Below are 13,152 nucleotides of genomic sequence, written 5' to 3'. Positions count from 1 at the left end.
CTTGTTAACTCAAATTGTGTCTCTGGGCACCACTCAACCAGCTAAAATGAGGGCACCTGTAGCAGCCACTGTGAGCACCCACATCTGTACCAGCCACGCACATAGTAGGTGCAAGAAGGCCCATAACCTCTGCCTTTCCTTGGTGGCAGGCGATGGGAGGGAGGCGACCCTGGGGTGTCCAACCAGAAGACTCCGACCACCATCCTGTTGACTCCAGAGAGGAAGTTCCACAGTTTCGGGTATGCCGCCAGGGACTTTTACCACGACCTGGATCCCAACGAGGCTAAGCAGTGGCTGTACCTGGAGAAGTTCAAGATGAAGCTGCATACGACTGGGGTGAGCCAACCTCTCCCAGGCCCCAAGTGCCCCGCATTCGAGAGCCAAGGTTCCTCCAGCCCTTCCGACCCTTGGGGGCCCTCAGGTTTCTCCCAAGCAGAAATGAACGTCCACTCACCTGGAGTTTAGAAACAGCCTGGAGTACACCATGCTTTCGTGGACCACACAGTACATTTTCTGATGCACACGGGACAGGGAGATAGTCAGAATATTTAGCAACTTGTTTTCTTTGGAAATGGACCCATCAGAGAGACACTGGCTGGATGGAGCACAGGCATAGGGGGCTGGGGGCGCCCTGCTGTTCTGGGAGATCCCCCTTCAGTTGCTGCATCGTTGGGAGATCAAGGGTTCCTGAAGGAAGGACTCGGGGGCTGGGAGGCCTTTTGGGGGCTCAGGATAGTGGCTATTAATGAACCAGTTTGGAAGTAATAACCTGTAACAACTAGCTCATTTAACCCTCGGTGTGGGGAAGGAGGTAGCTCAGGAAATCAAGTCTCCTCCAATAATTGGAGGTTCAGTGCCTGAAGCAGTTTTGCTCCCTACTTTCCAGGGTTCAGTAAGATGGCCAAGTCAATTAGGACCCTCCCCTGAGCTTCATCAAAATGTTGGTCCATAGGATACAGTTTTTTCAGTTTAAGCATCTTATCCCTTAAATTTTCTTTAACATGCGCAGTTAGAGATGCAGGATGGTGATAGTGTTTAGGACCATGGACCCTGAAGCCAGATGGTCTGGGTTTAAATCCTGCCTCTGTCACCTTTGAGATACTCAATCCAAGTCACTGAGCCCCTCCTGCCTTGCTTTACCTTATCTGTGAAATGGAGGCACTACTTGTGCTTCTCTTATGGGGATGTTGTAAGGATTAAAGGAATCAAAATACACAAAGCCCTTAGAACCATGCCAGTCTTTAGCAAGTTAAAGTCAATTGCTAGCTTCTATTAGTATCGCTTTTATCTGTCTACTGTTAAGGGTTTTCAGATGACAAAACAGACGTTACTGGGGAGATCCTGCAGCCAGCACCCGGCCTTCCAGGGCTCTGTGCTCATCCACGTGGTGGTCTCTCTCTGAAGCAGACCGACTTCTGCTTGAAAAGGATCCTTCCTGTTTCACCTGATGGGATTTGGGGCCTAATAGCAGTCTCCCGCAGGTGGAAGCCCAGAATTTTTTCAGTTTGAATTTTTCAATTCCAAGCCCATGTCTTCCTGGTGGCTGGAAGCGGCCTGGGAGCCACCACCCCAAAGCTGGGGTGTCTTCGCTTAGCCCCAGGTGTTGGAGTAGTGAGCTTGTGCGGATGGGTCGAGATGACCGGCAGATCCCGTGAGGCCGGTTTAGCACTTGATACTCGACGCTCCAAAGGCAAAGGCTAATTACCCAACCTGGATCAATGCAGAGGCCACACTGATGTTTTTCCCCCAGGGGTGATAAGTCTGCTGGTTCCAGGAGACTTAGAGGGTTCCTCCTGATGTTTTCTCTGCCCATTCCTACCCCCTGGGGACTATTTTCATCATTTTTTAATGACCTCAGTCCATCTGGCATCTCACGGAGCATCTTCCACCCGAGGACTGCATGCAGCAGCTGCTGTGGCTTCTGGCAGGGGAAGAAGGCAGTGATGCTGGGCTCCCAGTGGATTAGATAGCACAAGCCTTAAAATAGGAGCCCTTCTATTTTTGTGACTTGGTTGGCAGCTTGTCGGGTAGTGAAAGCTTCATGCCTGTTTAGTGCCATGCACATCAGCGAGTTGGCATGATTATCTAGGCCTCGATTAGGAGGGGTCCCAAGGGTGACCATGTGTGTCCATGTGTGGAAATAGTATGGGAATTGCATCGGGAGTGGCGGCTCCTGCCTTTTCTTTCTTCTTGGGCTCTGTTGCTGCCCCAAGACCTCTGCTCCCAGAGGGTCCAGAAGAGGGAAGAAAAGAGAGAGGGAGGGAAGCAGTGGGGATGGGATTGGGGGGGAACAGCCAGGGCCTCCTGCACAGGAAGGGGGCGATGCTGCCAGCCCTGTCCTGAGGGCATGCCATCCTAGTCTGAGGGAAACACAAACATGGTTCACTGGGATTCCTGGGTCTCCAAGTGGCAGTGCCTAAAGCCAGAAGGGAGGCTTTCTTCTTCTTCCTATCTCACTTCATTCTCCCCTCTAGGACCTCACCATGGATACCGACTTGACAGCAGCAAACGGCAAGAAAGTCAAAGCCCTTGAAATCTTTGCTTACGCCCTGCAGTACTTTAAGGAGCAAGCACTGAAGGTAGGGACATGCCGGAGCCTGTACTGTGGAGGGGCACTCGCCTGCTAGACGGTTTCTGGGGAGAAGACGCGGGCTTCGTATTCAGAAAGCAGGATGCGCCATGTGCGCTGCTGGTGGGAAGGGATCACGGTGCAGCTGCTGTGGAGAATGCCCTGGAAGTTCCTCAGAAGGTACACAGGGGCTTCCCCAGTGGCTCAGTGGTAAAGAGTCCACCTGCCAACTCAGGAGACGGGGCTTCGATTCCTGATCTGGGAAGATTCCACATGCTGCAGAGCAACTAAAATCCTTGTGTCACAACTACTGGGCCTGTGCTCTAGAGCCTGAGAGCTAAACCCACTGAAGCCCACGCATCCTAGAGCCCGTGGTCCACAACGGGACAGGCCACCGCAGTGAGAAACCCACACACCACAAGAGAGTAGCCCCTGCTCACTGCAAGGAGCAAGAAAACCATGCAGCAATGAAAACTCAGCACAGCCAAAGAATAACTAACTAAAAAAAAAAGGGTTAAACAGAGTGACCTGGAGGTTCCAATCCTAGGTGTGGTACCAAGAGAAAAGAAATCATATATTCACATAAAAACCTGTGCATGAATGTTCATAGCAGCACTGTTCATAGTAACCAAAAAGGCAGAAACAATTGACATGTCCATCCGTGGGTACGGGTAACTAAATGGGATCCACGCATACACTGGAACATTATCCAGCCTTAAAAAGGAATGAAGTCCTGATACATGCCGTGACATGGAGGAACCTTGACAACATGATGCTAAGTGAAAGAAGCCAGATACAAAAGGCCACCTGGTATAGGATTCCGTTTGTAGAAAATGTCCAGAAGAGGCAAATCCATAGAGGTAGAAAGTAGATGAGTGACTGCCAGAGGCGGGGCGGGTGGGGAAGGGTGGTGAGGAGTGACTGCCGGGGGTGTGGGTTTCTTTGGGGGGTTGATGAAGTTAGAGAGAGGGAATGTCACACCACCTTGGAATATACTAACACCCACTGAACTGTACACTTTGAAGGTGAGTTTTATGGCAGTGAATTATAGCTCAGTAAAACAAACGAAAGAAAGATAGAAGACCCACGTCGCAACTGTGTGATCCTGGGCAAGGTGCTCAACCTCTCTGATACCCACATGCCTAATGTGAAGAGGGAGGCAGGTAACTGCCTTGGGGGTCACTTGATAATAAGTGAAAGACTGAATGCTAAATGCCTCCCTTGGCGCTCAGGATTGAGTAAACACTTAAATAGTTGCTGCTGTCTCTCTCCATGGCTCCCACCCCAGACCCCGTGGGAGACGCTGACCCGGTGAATAAGCCCCCCTTTGGTTGGCCCAAAGGTTTGTTCAATGATGGCTCAGAATGAAGAAAACAGCTAGTTTCCCAGTGGAATATAGTGGTCTGCTCAGAGTCTCCTCCCATGGGCATGGTGACAAGTGGGTGTAGATCAGGGGATTAAAGAGCCTTGTATTGAGCTCTGTCTCAAAAGAACTGGGAACCTCAGAAGCATTTGGTATTATGGGATCACTAGAAGAAATTTGGGGCTTCCTAGGTGGTTCAGTGGTAAAGAATCTGCCTGCTAAAACAGGAGATGTGAGTTCGATCCCTGGGTTGGGAAGATTCCCCTGGAGAAGGAAATGGCAATCCACAGAGGAGCTACAGTCCATGGGGTGGCAAAGAGTCAGACACGACCTAATGACTAAAATAACAAAACAACAAACAGAAGAAATTTAGTGAGTTCTTGAAATAGAATAGAGTTCTAGAAATAGGACTGCGTACGTGCATGCTAAGTCGCTTCAGTTGTGTCCCTGACCTTATGGCTCCTCTGTCCATGGGATTCCTCAGGCAAGAATACTGGAGTGGATTTCCATGCCCTTCTTTAGGGGATCTTCCAGACCTAGAGATCAAACCTGCGTCTCTTAAATCTCCTGCATTGGTAGGTTATTTACCACTAGCGCCACTTGGGAAGTCCAGAAATAGGGCTAGCGGGAGCCAAAGCAGTGAGAATGTAACAGCTTTCATCCATTCAAGTACCTTTTGTTTTGAGTACTTCGTGTGGGCCAGGTTCTACGTGAGTTCTGGTTGTGTGGGAACAAGCAGTGCAATGGAGTATGCAGTTGATTGGTGGGTGTCAGGGATTCAGTGAAGGCAGAGATTCTACCCAACAACAGCAGCAGGGAATCCCCTTGGCGGAGAGGGGCTGGGGGCTTCTGACACGCAGCAGCTGGCAGGGCAGGGGTTTCGCTGGGGGGAGCAGGCAGTTTGGAGCAGGCGAAGGGCAAGGCTGCAGAGAGAGCGGGGGATGAGAGAGAGAGTCTCGAATGCCAGGAGAAGGAAATCTTCCTGGGTCGTGGGGAGCCCTCAGGGGACTTCTCTCAGGCGGTGAGTGGCCACGAGGCTAGTATTAGAGGAGGAGAGACCGCCGTGGTCCTCGGGGCCCGCAGGGGAAGAAGAGCGACCTGCTGGCAGCTCTCTCAGGCCCGGAAGCAGGGTGAGGGCGAGGCTGACACTCCACCTGCGGGCTCATCTGAGGACCATGAAAACCAAGGAGATAAACGGGATGTGATGGAGGGAGGGAGTGGTTCCTTCTATGAAAGAGGGTGGGGAGAGGACTCTAGGGAAGGGAGTGGGAGGGAGACAGAGGTGGGTTCACTTCAGGAAGCAGGTAGGTGGTGACCAGCCAGAGGCAGGAGCAGGGAGGCCAGTGGGGACCCATGGAAAGGGAGCTGCCATGGGTCCAGTTCAGTCTGTCATGTCCAACTCTTCGTGACCCCATGGACTGCAGCATGCCAGGCCTCCCTGTCCACCTCCAACTCCCAGAGTTTGCTCAAACTCATGTCCATTGAGCCATCCAACCATCTCATCCTCTGTCGTCCCCTTCTCCTCCTGCCTTCAATCTTTCCCAGCATCAGGGTCTTTTCCAGTGAGTCAGGTCTTCGCATCAGGTGGTCAAAGTATTGGAGTTTCAGCTTCTGCATCAATCCTTCCAATGAACATTCAGGACTGATTTCCTTTAGGATGCACTGGTTAGAGCTCCTTGCAGTCCAAGGGACTCTCAAGAGTCTTCTCCAACACCACATTTCAAAAGCATCAATTCTTCGGCGCTCAGCTTTCTTTACAGTCCAGCTCTCATAGCCATACCTGACTACTGGAAAAACCATAGCTTTGACTAGACAGACCTTTGCTGGCAAAGTAATGTCTCTGCTTTTTAATATACTATCTAGGTTGGTCATAACTTTTCTTCCAAGGAGCCAGCATCTTTTAATTTCATGGCTGCAGTGAAAGGGAGCCGCCATGGGTCCAAGAAGGCCTCAAAGCAGGGCAGGAGGTGGCCCTCTGTGGGCCTGAAGAGAGGAATTCCAGAGGGACTGACTGAGTGCCCAGAGGAAGATGCAGGCATGAAAGGAGGCCGGTGGGGGCAGGGTGTCTTCAGATTAAGAGGAGGAGCCACAGGAACTCAGGGAAAATGTAGGACTTGAGAAAGTCTGTGACTTTGGGGTGTGTTTCAGGTTGGCCATGACGTGAGGACAGGCCTTAGCAGTCCCTCTTTCAGGGGAGGGAGGGATGGGAGGGGGCAGAGGTCATCAGGCACAATATGGGTGAATGGGGTGGTTGTGTACCTGTTGGCTCAGCCAGAGCCTTCAGGAGCTTTCTCCCAGCAGGGAACGCGTTGTGAAGAAAAGTCTGAGGAGATGTACAGGAACTGGGTCCTTCACAAGAGGCTGGCTGGTGTTCAAGGGGCAGGTGGATTCAGAGCAGTGGACTGCTGCATGTTGGACCTGAATAAGCTCGAGTAGATTATCTCAGAAATCACATCCCTGGAGCGGTCTTGTTGTTCACGAGGGACAGCTGGTGAAAGTGCCATGACAGGAAATGTTCAGTCAATGCCAGCTTCCTTCCCTTCCAAGCTGGTCTCCATCCTCTGGTGGACAAACAGCCCAACCAGACAACTTTCCATATGGCTAGGAAAGCCCGTCATTCATCTTTGAGCTTTTTCCTGTTTAAAGAGTTTAAAATAGGCTGGATGGTTAATATAGGTGGCACCCTTAGCGTCCCTCTCAATCCATTACAGTCTCACCTACTTTTACAGCCCAATGCAGACCGACAGAAAAATCAGTTCAGTTCAGTCGCTCAGTCGTGTCCCACTCTTTGCGACCCCATGGACTGCAGCACTCCAGGCTTCCCTGTCCATCACCAACTCCTGGAGCTTGCTTAAACTCATGTCCATCGAGTTGGTGATGCCATCCAGCCATCTCATCCTCTGTCATCCCCTTCTCCTCCTACCTTCAGTCTTTCCCAGCATCAGGGTCTTTTCCAAGGAGTCAGTTCTTCACATCAGGTGGCCAAAGTATTGGAGCTTCAGCTTCAGCATCAGTCCTTCCAATGAATATTCAGGACCTATTTCCTTTAGGATTGACTGGTTTGATCTCCTTGCAGTCCAAGATGGCCATCTTGACCTCCCGTCAGAAAGTGTAAGTCACTCAATCATGTCTGACTCTTTGCAACCCCATGGACTTCTCCAGTCCATGGAATTCTCCAGGCCAGAATACTGGAGTGGGCAGCCATTCCCTTATCTAAGGGATCTTCTCAACCAGGGATCAAACCCAGGTCTCCCACACTGCAGGAGGATTCTTTACCAGCTGAGCCACCAGGGAAGCCCTCAAGGAAATAAAACATGATCAAAAAAATAAACACAAAAATAGATACAAACAGAAAATGACTGTTTTACTAGCAATCCTACTCCTGGACATATATCCAGAAAAGATGAAAATATACATGCAAATTTAAAGTGATACATGTACCCCAAGGTTCATAGGAGCATTATTTATTATACAATAACAAAGACATGGAAGTAACCTAAATGTCCATTGACTAGATGAATGGGTAAAGAAGATGTGGTACCAATATTCAATGGAATATTACTCAGCCATTAAAAAGAATGAAATAATGTCATCTGCAGCAACGTGGAGGGGCCCAGAGATTGTTGTATTAGTGAAGCAAGTCAAAGATGAATATCATATATCATATTATGTGTAGAATCTAAAAAATGATACAAATGAACTTCTGTATAAAACAGAAGTTGATCTACAGACATAGGAAACATGGTTACCAAAGGGGAAAGGGAGGGGTAAATTAGGAGTTTGGGATTAATAGGCACTGTGCTGTGTTACGCTTAGTCGCTCAGTCAGGTCTGACTCTTTGCAACCCTGTGGACTGTAGCCCGCCAGGCCCCTCTGTCCATGGGGATTCTCTAGGCAAGAATACCAGAGTGGGTTGCCATGCCTTCCTCCAGGGGATCTTCTCAATCCAGGGGTCAAACCCAAGTCTCCCATATTGCAGGGGGATTCTTTACTATCTGAGCCACCAGGGAAGCCCAAGAATACTGGAGTGGGTAGCCTAACCCTTTTCCAGGGGATCTTCCTGTCCCAGGAATCAAACTGGGGTATCCTGCATTGCAGGTAGATTCTTTACCAGTTGAGCCACCAGGGAAGCCTTTAACAGACACTGCTATGTATAAAATGGAAAAAAAACAGGACCTATGTATAACACAGGGAATTGTATTCAGCATCTTATAATAACCTATAATGGAAAAGAATTTGAAGAAGTATATATATATATCTACATACATATATATGTATGTATGTATTTCTGATAGCTCAGTGGTAAAGAATCTGCCAGCCAAGCTGGAGACATGGGTTCAATGCCTGGGTCAGGAAGATCCCCTGGGTGAGGAAATAGCAACCCACTCCAGTATTCTTGCTTGAGAAATCCCATGGACAGAGGAGCCTGGCGGGCTACAGTCTCAAGAGTCGGACATGACTTGGTGACTAAAACACCAGCATGAGGTTTGATTTCAGATTTGTCTGGTGAATGTGGCAGCAGGAGTGGAGGGGCAGGTGGCGTGAGCATTGATCAGCGGTCTTTTGTCGTCATGGGCCTGGTTGAGACCTCTGATGCTTCTACCCATCCTGTTTATTCAGGGGGGTCTCACTGATTTTCTTTTTTAAGTATAGTTGATTTGCAATGTTATGCCAGTCTCTGCTGTACAGCAAAGTTATACGCATGTATACATTTAAAAAAATATATTCTTTTCCATTATGGTTTATCCCAGGAGACTGGATATAGCCCCATGTGCTGTGTAGCAGGACCTTGTTGTTTATCCATTCTAAATGTAATAGTTTGCATCTACCAACCTTAAACTCCCAGTCCATCCCTCATCTTCTCCCTCTTCCCCTTCTCAACCATGAGTCTGATCTCTGTGTCTGTGAGTCTGTTTCTATTTGTAGATAGGTTTTACATTAACTGAAAGTCAAGGGCAGCACCATTCTTGCTAGGTCATGTTGTTCATACCCTTCCCATCCTGCCAGGAAAACCCCCCTGATGTGCTGGGCTTGCAGTAAGGTGAGTGAGCGACAACTCTGATAACAAATGCCACCAGCTGCGAGACATTCCTGTAGGCCAGGCACTGTTCAGATCCGAGACCAACAGTAACAATTTCGTTAAGACCTTTCTTGGCCTTTAGCGTCAAGATAGACCTGGGTCTGGGTGCAGAGTTTGGCTCTGCTCCTTTCTAGCTGGTCAGTCATCAGAGAGATACTGAACACATCTTGGCCTTAGTCTGCCATCTGTATAAAAGGGGCCATGCCTACCTCTTCCAGACAGGATACTCAAAAGGGTTCATGGAGATGAGGTATGGAAGGAGCTTAACAAGATTGACATGGCAGAGAAAGCAGTCAGGAAGTGGAGCTCTGAGAAAATGATCAATCCTCCCAACAATGATATGAGCTTATTATAATCCCTATTGTGCAGATAAGGAAGCTGAGGCCTGAGAGGTGGTCACTTGCCCCAAGTCACAGGACTAGAAGTGACCAAAGGCCTCAGATCTGCCCGCCTCCACCTGCAGCCACATCCAGTGAATGAAGGAGCTGGTTAGCTCCCTGTTTGCTGAAAATTCAGACAACAGATTCTTGTTCCTGATGCTGGTTAGGTTCAGGGGGCTGCAGAATAGACGCCCCAAAAGTTCATGGCCAAGAAACCTGGATTTTCGGCGAAGCCGCGGGAGGACCAGTTCTGCCCACTTGACCTGCTGCATTTTCTCTGGCTTCAGGAGCTGAGCGACCAGGCGGGTTCAGAGTTCGAGAACTCTGATGTCAGATGGGTCATCACAGTGCCTGCCATCTGGAAGCAGCCGGCCAAGCAGTTCATGAGACAAGCTGCCTACCAGGTGAGTGTGGGGCTGGGGGCAGGCGGGGGCCCAAGATGCACACGGTGCTGGCCGTCACCCCACTCGGCTGTCCCCCAGCGTTTACAGGCCTCCTCGGGAGGCAGTGAGAGGTCGCCCACAGCCAGGAGGTCAGGGGTCTTCTCATTCCTCAGCTTCCTCCCGGGGAAGGATAAGGGGTCTGATGGACTAGGGGAGGGGCTGGCCTCGGTTTTCTTTCTGGCTTTATTCATTTCCAGGTCTTGTTGTCAAGGCCTGTCTCTCTGAGGTCAAAGGCTGCCTCTCTGAGTGGGTAGTGGGAGAGTGTAGGGAGAAGCCCCTGACACTGAGGAGGTCAAGGGGGATGCCAGGCTATGGGGTTGGGGGGGTGGTGTCCTCTGGGCTTTGGCACCTTGGGCAGTAGGAGCACCAGCAGCGCCAGTGGCCGGCGCATCCCTCATGGGTGCTGGAGGGCATCACTGGGGCCACAAACCCTCGTGGCCTCCACCCCTCACACTTGCGGACAATTTGTGCCATGAAGGGGCTCCCATGAGGGACTGACTTCATGGCAGGAGTGGCTGGCCATACTGACCTACTATTATGATCCCAGGACAGAGCAGGATCCTTTTTGTGCTTAGTCCCCTGGGTTAATGAGTGCTCACCCTGGGAGTCAGTTTCCAGAACTTTCCACCTGAGCAGGCTGAGGAACATCACCCAGGTCATAGATGTCCCCTGCCATGCCTTCTGGAGTGAGCTGCCCTTGCCAGGAGACACACCTCTAATACTGGGTCTGTGACCACAGACTCAAAGAAAAGAATGGACCTTTCTTTTCAAAAACCTCAACTGAATCCACCCTGAGCACCAACCCTGGAGAAGGAAATGGCAACTCACTCCAGTATTCTTGCCTGGAAAATCCCATGGACAGAGCCTGGCGGGCAACACCCCATGCAGTTGCAAAGAGTCAGACACAACTGAGCAACTAACACACACACACACTGAGCACCAAACAGTCAGATGGCCCTGCTGCTGCTGCTGCCAAGTCACTTCAGTCGTGTCCGACTCTGTGTGACCCCATAGACGGCAGCCCACCAGGCTCCACCATCCCTGGGATTCTCCAGGCAAGAACACTGGATGGGTTGCCATTTCCTTCTCCAATGCATGAAAATGAAAAGTGAAAGTGGAGTCGCTCAGTCGTGTCCGACTCTTAGCGACCCCATGGACTGTAGCCCACCAGGCTCCTCTGTCCATGGGATTTTCCAGGCAAGAGTACTGAAGTGGGGTGCCATTGCCTTCTCCTCAGATGGCCCTGGGCACCTTAAATTGTCCTCCGTGCCTGGGGCTTTCCTCCAGTTCAGGGAGGAACAGTGTCCCCTCCTCCCCTCCACCCCAGCTCGTCTCCTCTGCTCTCCCCTCCTCTGTTCAGTGTGAGAATCTGGTTCAGCCTATGCATCTGCCAAAAATAGCTTTGTTTTTATAGGGATGAGGAAAGCGAGTGGAAGTTCCAGAAACAGACAACTTCTTTAAAAAGGAAGAGATCCAAGTGCAGTTTCACTGCCCACAGGAGCCCTGGGCATCAGGGAGCTCTGCCTAGGTGTCAGCCCTCAGGCAGTGTCCAAGGATCCAGAGACGGGACCCCGGGACCCAGGTGTCTGCTGAGACACTGTCCAGGGGCCTGAGTTTTCCCAGGAAGGATCCTCAAGATTCATCGTTTGGACTTTTTTCATTTTCCAGCCCTCAGGAAGACTTCAGCAACAAACATGTGACCTGGAAATGGGACAGTTCTTATTTTTAGTCTGAAAAAGTAAGAGGTGCAGAGACTGGTAGATTCATCAGGGCTGTGGAGTTCTGGGCTGGCTCTTTAAGGACTGCCTCTCTGGGTGGGTGGCGGGGGAGTGTAGGGAAAGACCCCTTACACTGAGGAGGTCAAGGGGGCAGCCAGGCTGGGGTGGATGCGGTGTCCTCTGGGCTTTGGCACCATGGGCAGTGGGAGGGCCAGCAATTCCTGGTGACCAGCATGGGTGAAAGGGGTGAGGATTTGCTTCCTGAGGCCAGGAGATGTCCTGCCAATGGATCCGTCCTCTCCTTACCGGGTGACGTTTGTCCAGGGCACTGTTTGTGCAGCTTAATTTGGGGCTCGTTTTGATACTTGTGTTCAGTTTGCAGTCACTGGATGGATCTGAAGGTGGCAGGGACCATTGTTCTTTCATTCCTTGTTCACTTTTTCATTTATTCATTAAACAAGCCTGTGCTAGCAGCCTTCTGTTCCAGGATGCAGTAGGTGCTCAGGTCATGCAACAGGGCCCTGCTCTCAAATCACTCACATCCAAGTGGCTCATTGAAGCCATCTGGGAAGGGGTCTGTAGCATGTTAGGGGCACCCTCTTTAGCCTATCTTCTGGAAGAGTCTTCAGGACAAAATGAATGGGGTTTGCTACTCTCCCAAGTTAGCATCTCCCCATCTCTTCCTTCCTCACCTCCCATTTATTGCACGGAGTGAGAATGGTGACTGTTAATCTTATGTGTCCACTTCACTGGGCCTAGGGGTACCCAGATATTTGGTCAAATATCATTCCAAGTATTGCCATGAGGGTGTTTCTGCATGAGATTAACATTTACATTGATTGACTAAATAGAGCAGATTGCCCTCCTTAGGGTGGGTGGGTCTCATCCAATCAGTTGAAGGCCTGATTTAGAACAAAAGACCGAACCTTCCTAGAGAGAATAAGAGGGAATTCCTCCTGCCTGCCTGCCTTCAAACTTCAAAGGGACACTGCTTCCCCTGCTTTTGGACTCTTAACTGGACTCCTCCTTGGTCTTGAGCCTGCTGGCAAGGGAATTATACCGTCTGCCCTCCAGGACCTCCAGCTTGCCAACCAAAGTCTTAGGATTTGTCAGTCTCCACAATCATGTGGATAATAATAAACATATTATTATCATAATAAACCCCTTTCTATACACACAGACATTCTACTGGTTCTGTTTCTCTGAAGAAATCTGACAAATACAGAACCTGAGCAAAAAGGACAGTTCCTGGCCCACCCAGCTTCAGAGAGCTGAGCCTTCCCAGCAGCCCTTCCACCAAAAGCACAGCCCATCATCCTGACTTCACGCAGATGAGCAGGCAGGGTGAAGCAGGAGAGTTTTCCATCAGGGAAGCTGGGAAACTGGTCAGCCCACCATGCTTGCATGTGGCAAATGGAGCCCCTCCTTCCAGGCTTATGGGAGGACTTCTGAGTCTAAGTTCATGGCACTGTCACGTGGAGGCTGAACGTCACCTCCCACCAGCCTGGTGGAGGAGGAAGAGGCCTGGATGAAGAGAGACAGAAGCAGGCCTGCAGGGGGTGGGCCTGGGGCCTGAACTTGAAGGTCTGTGATTCATGG

The 13,152-nt window shown here is 50.4% G+C and overlaps 1 protein-coding gene across 2 annotated transcripts in view; it reads left to right on the top strand.

The window, feature by feature from the left end:
* The window catches only part of HSPA12A (heat shock protein family A (Hsp70) member 12A), a 164,105-nt gene that overhangs the window by 133,888 nt on the left and 17,065 nt on the right, over positions 1-13,152 (top strand). For both annotated transcript variants that reach the window (XM_055424567.2, XM_055424568.2), the window contains exons 4-6: positions 150-336; positions 2,475-2,579; positions 9,680-9,796. In XM_055424567.2, the coding sequence (XP_055280542.2) occupies positions 150-336; positions 2,475-2,579; positions 9,680-9,796 (409 nt within the window). The remainder of the gene's footprint in view (positions 1-149; positions 337-2,474; positions 2,580-9,679; positions 9,797-13,152) is intronic.

This window comes from Moschus berezovskii, chromosome 12 (assembly GCF_049115385.1).
Source record: "Moschus berezovskii isolate FMDL1 chromosome 12, NW_MosBer_1.0, whole genome shotgun sequence".
Taxonomy (NCBI): domain Eukaryota; kingdom Metazoa; phylum Chordata; class Mammalia; order Artiodactyla; family Moschidae; genus Moschus; species Moschus berezovskii.
Note: the sequence above shows the minus strand (reverse complement) of the source record. Positions and strands in the feature narration are given on the sequence as shown.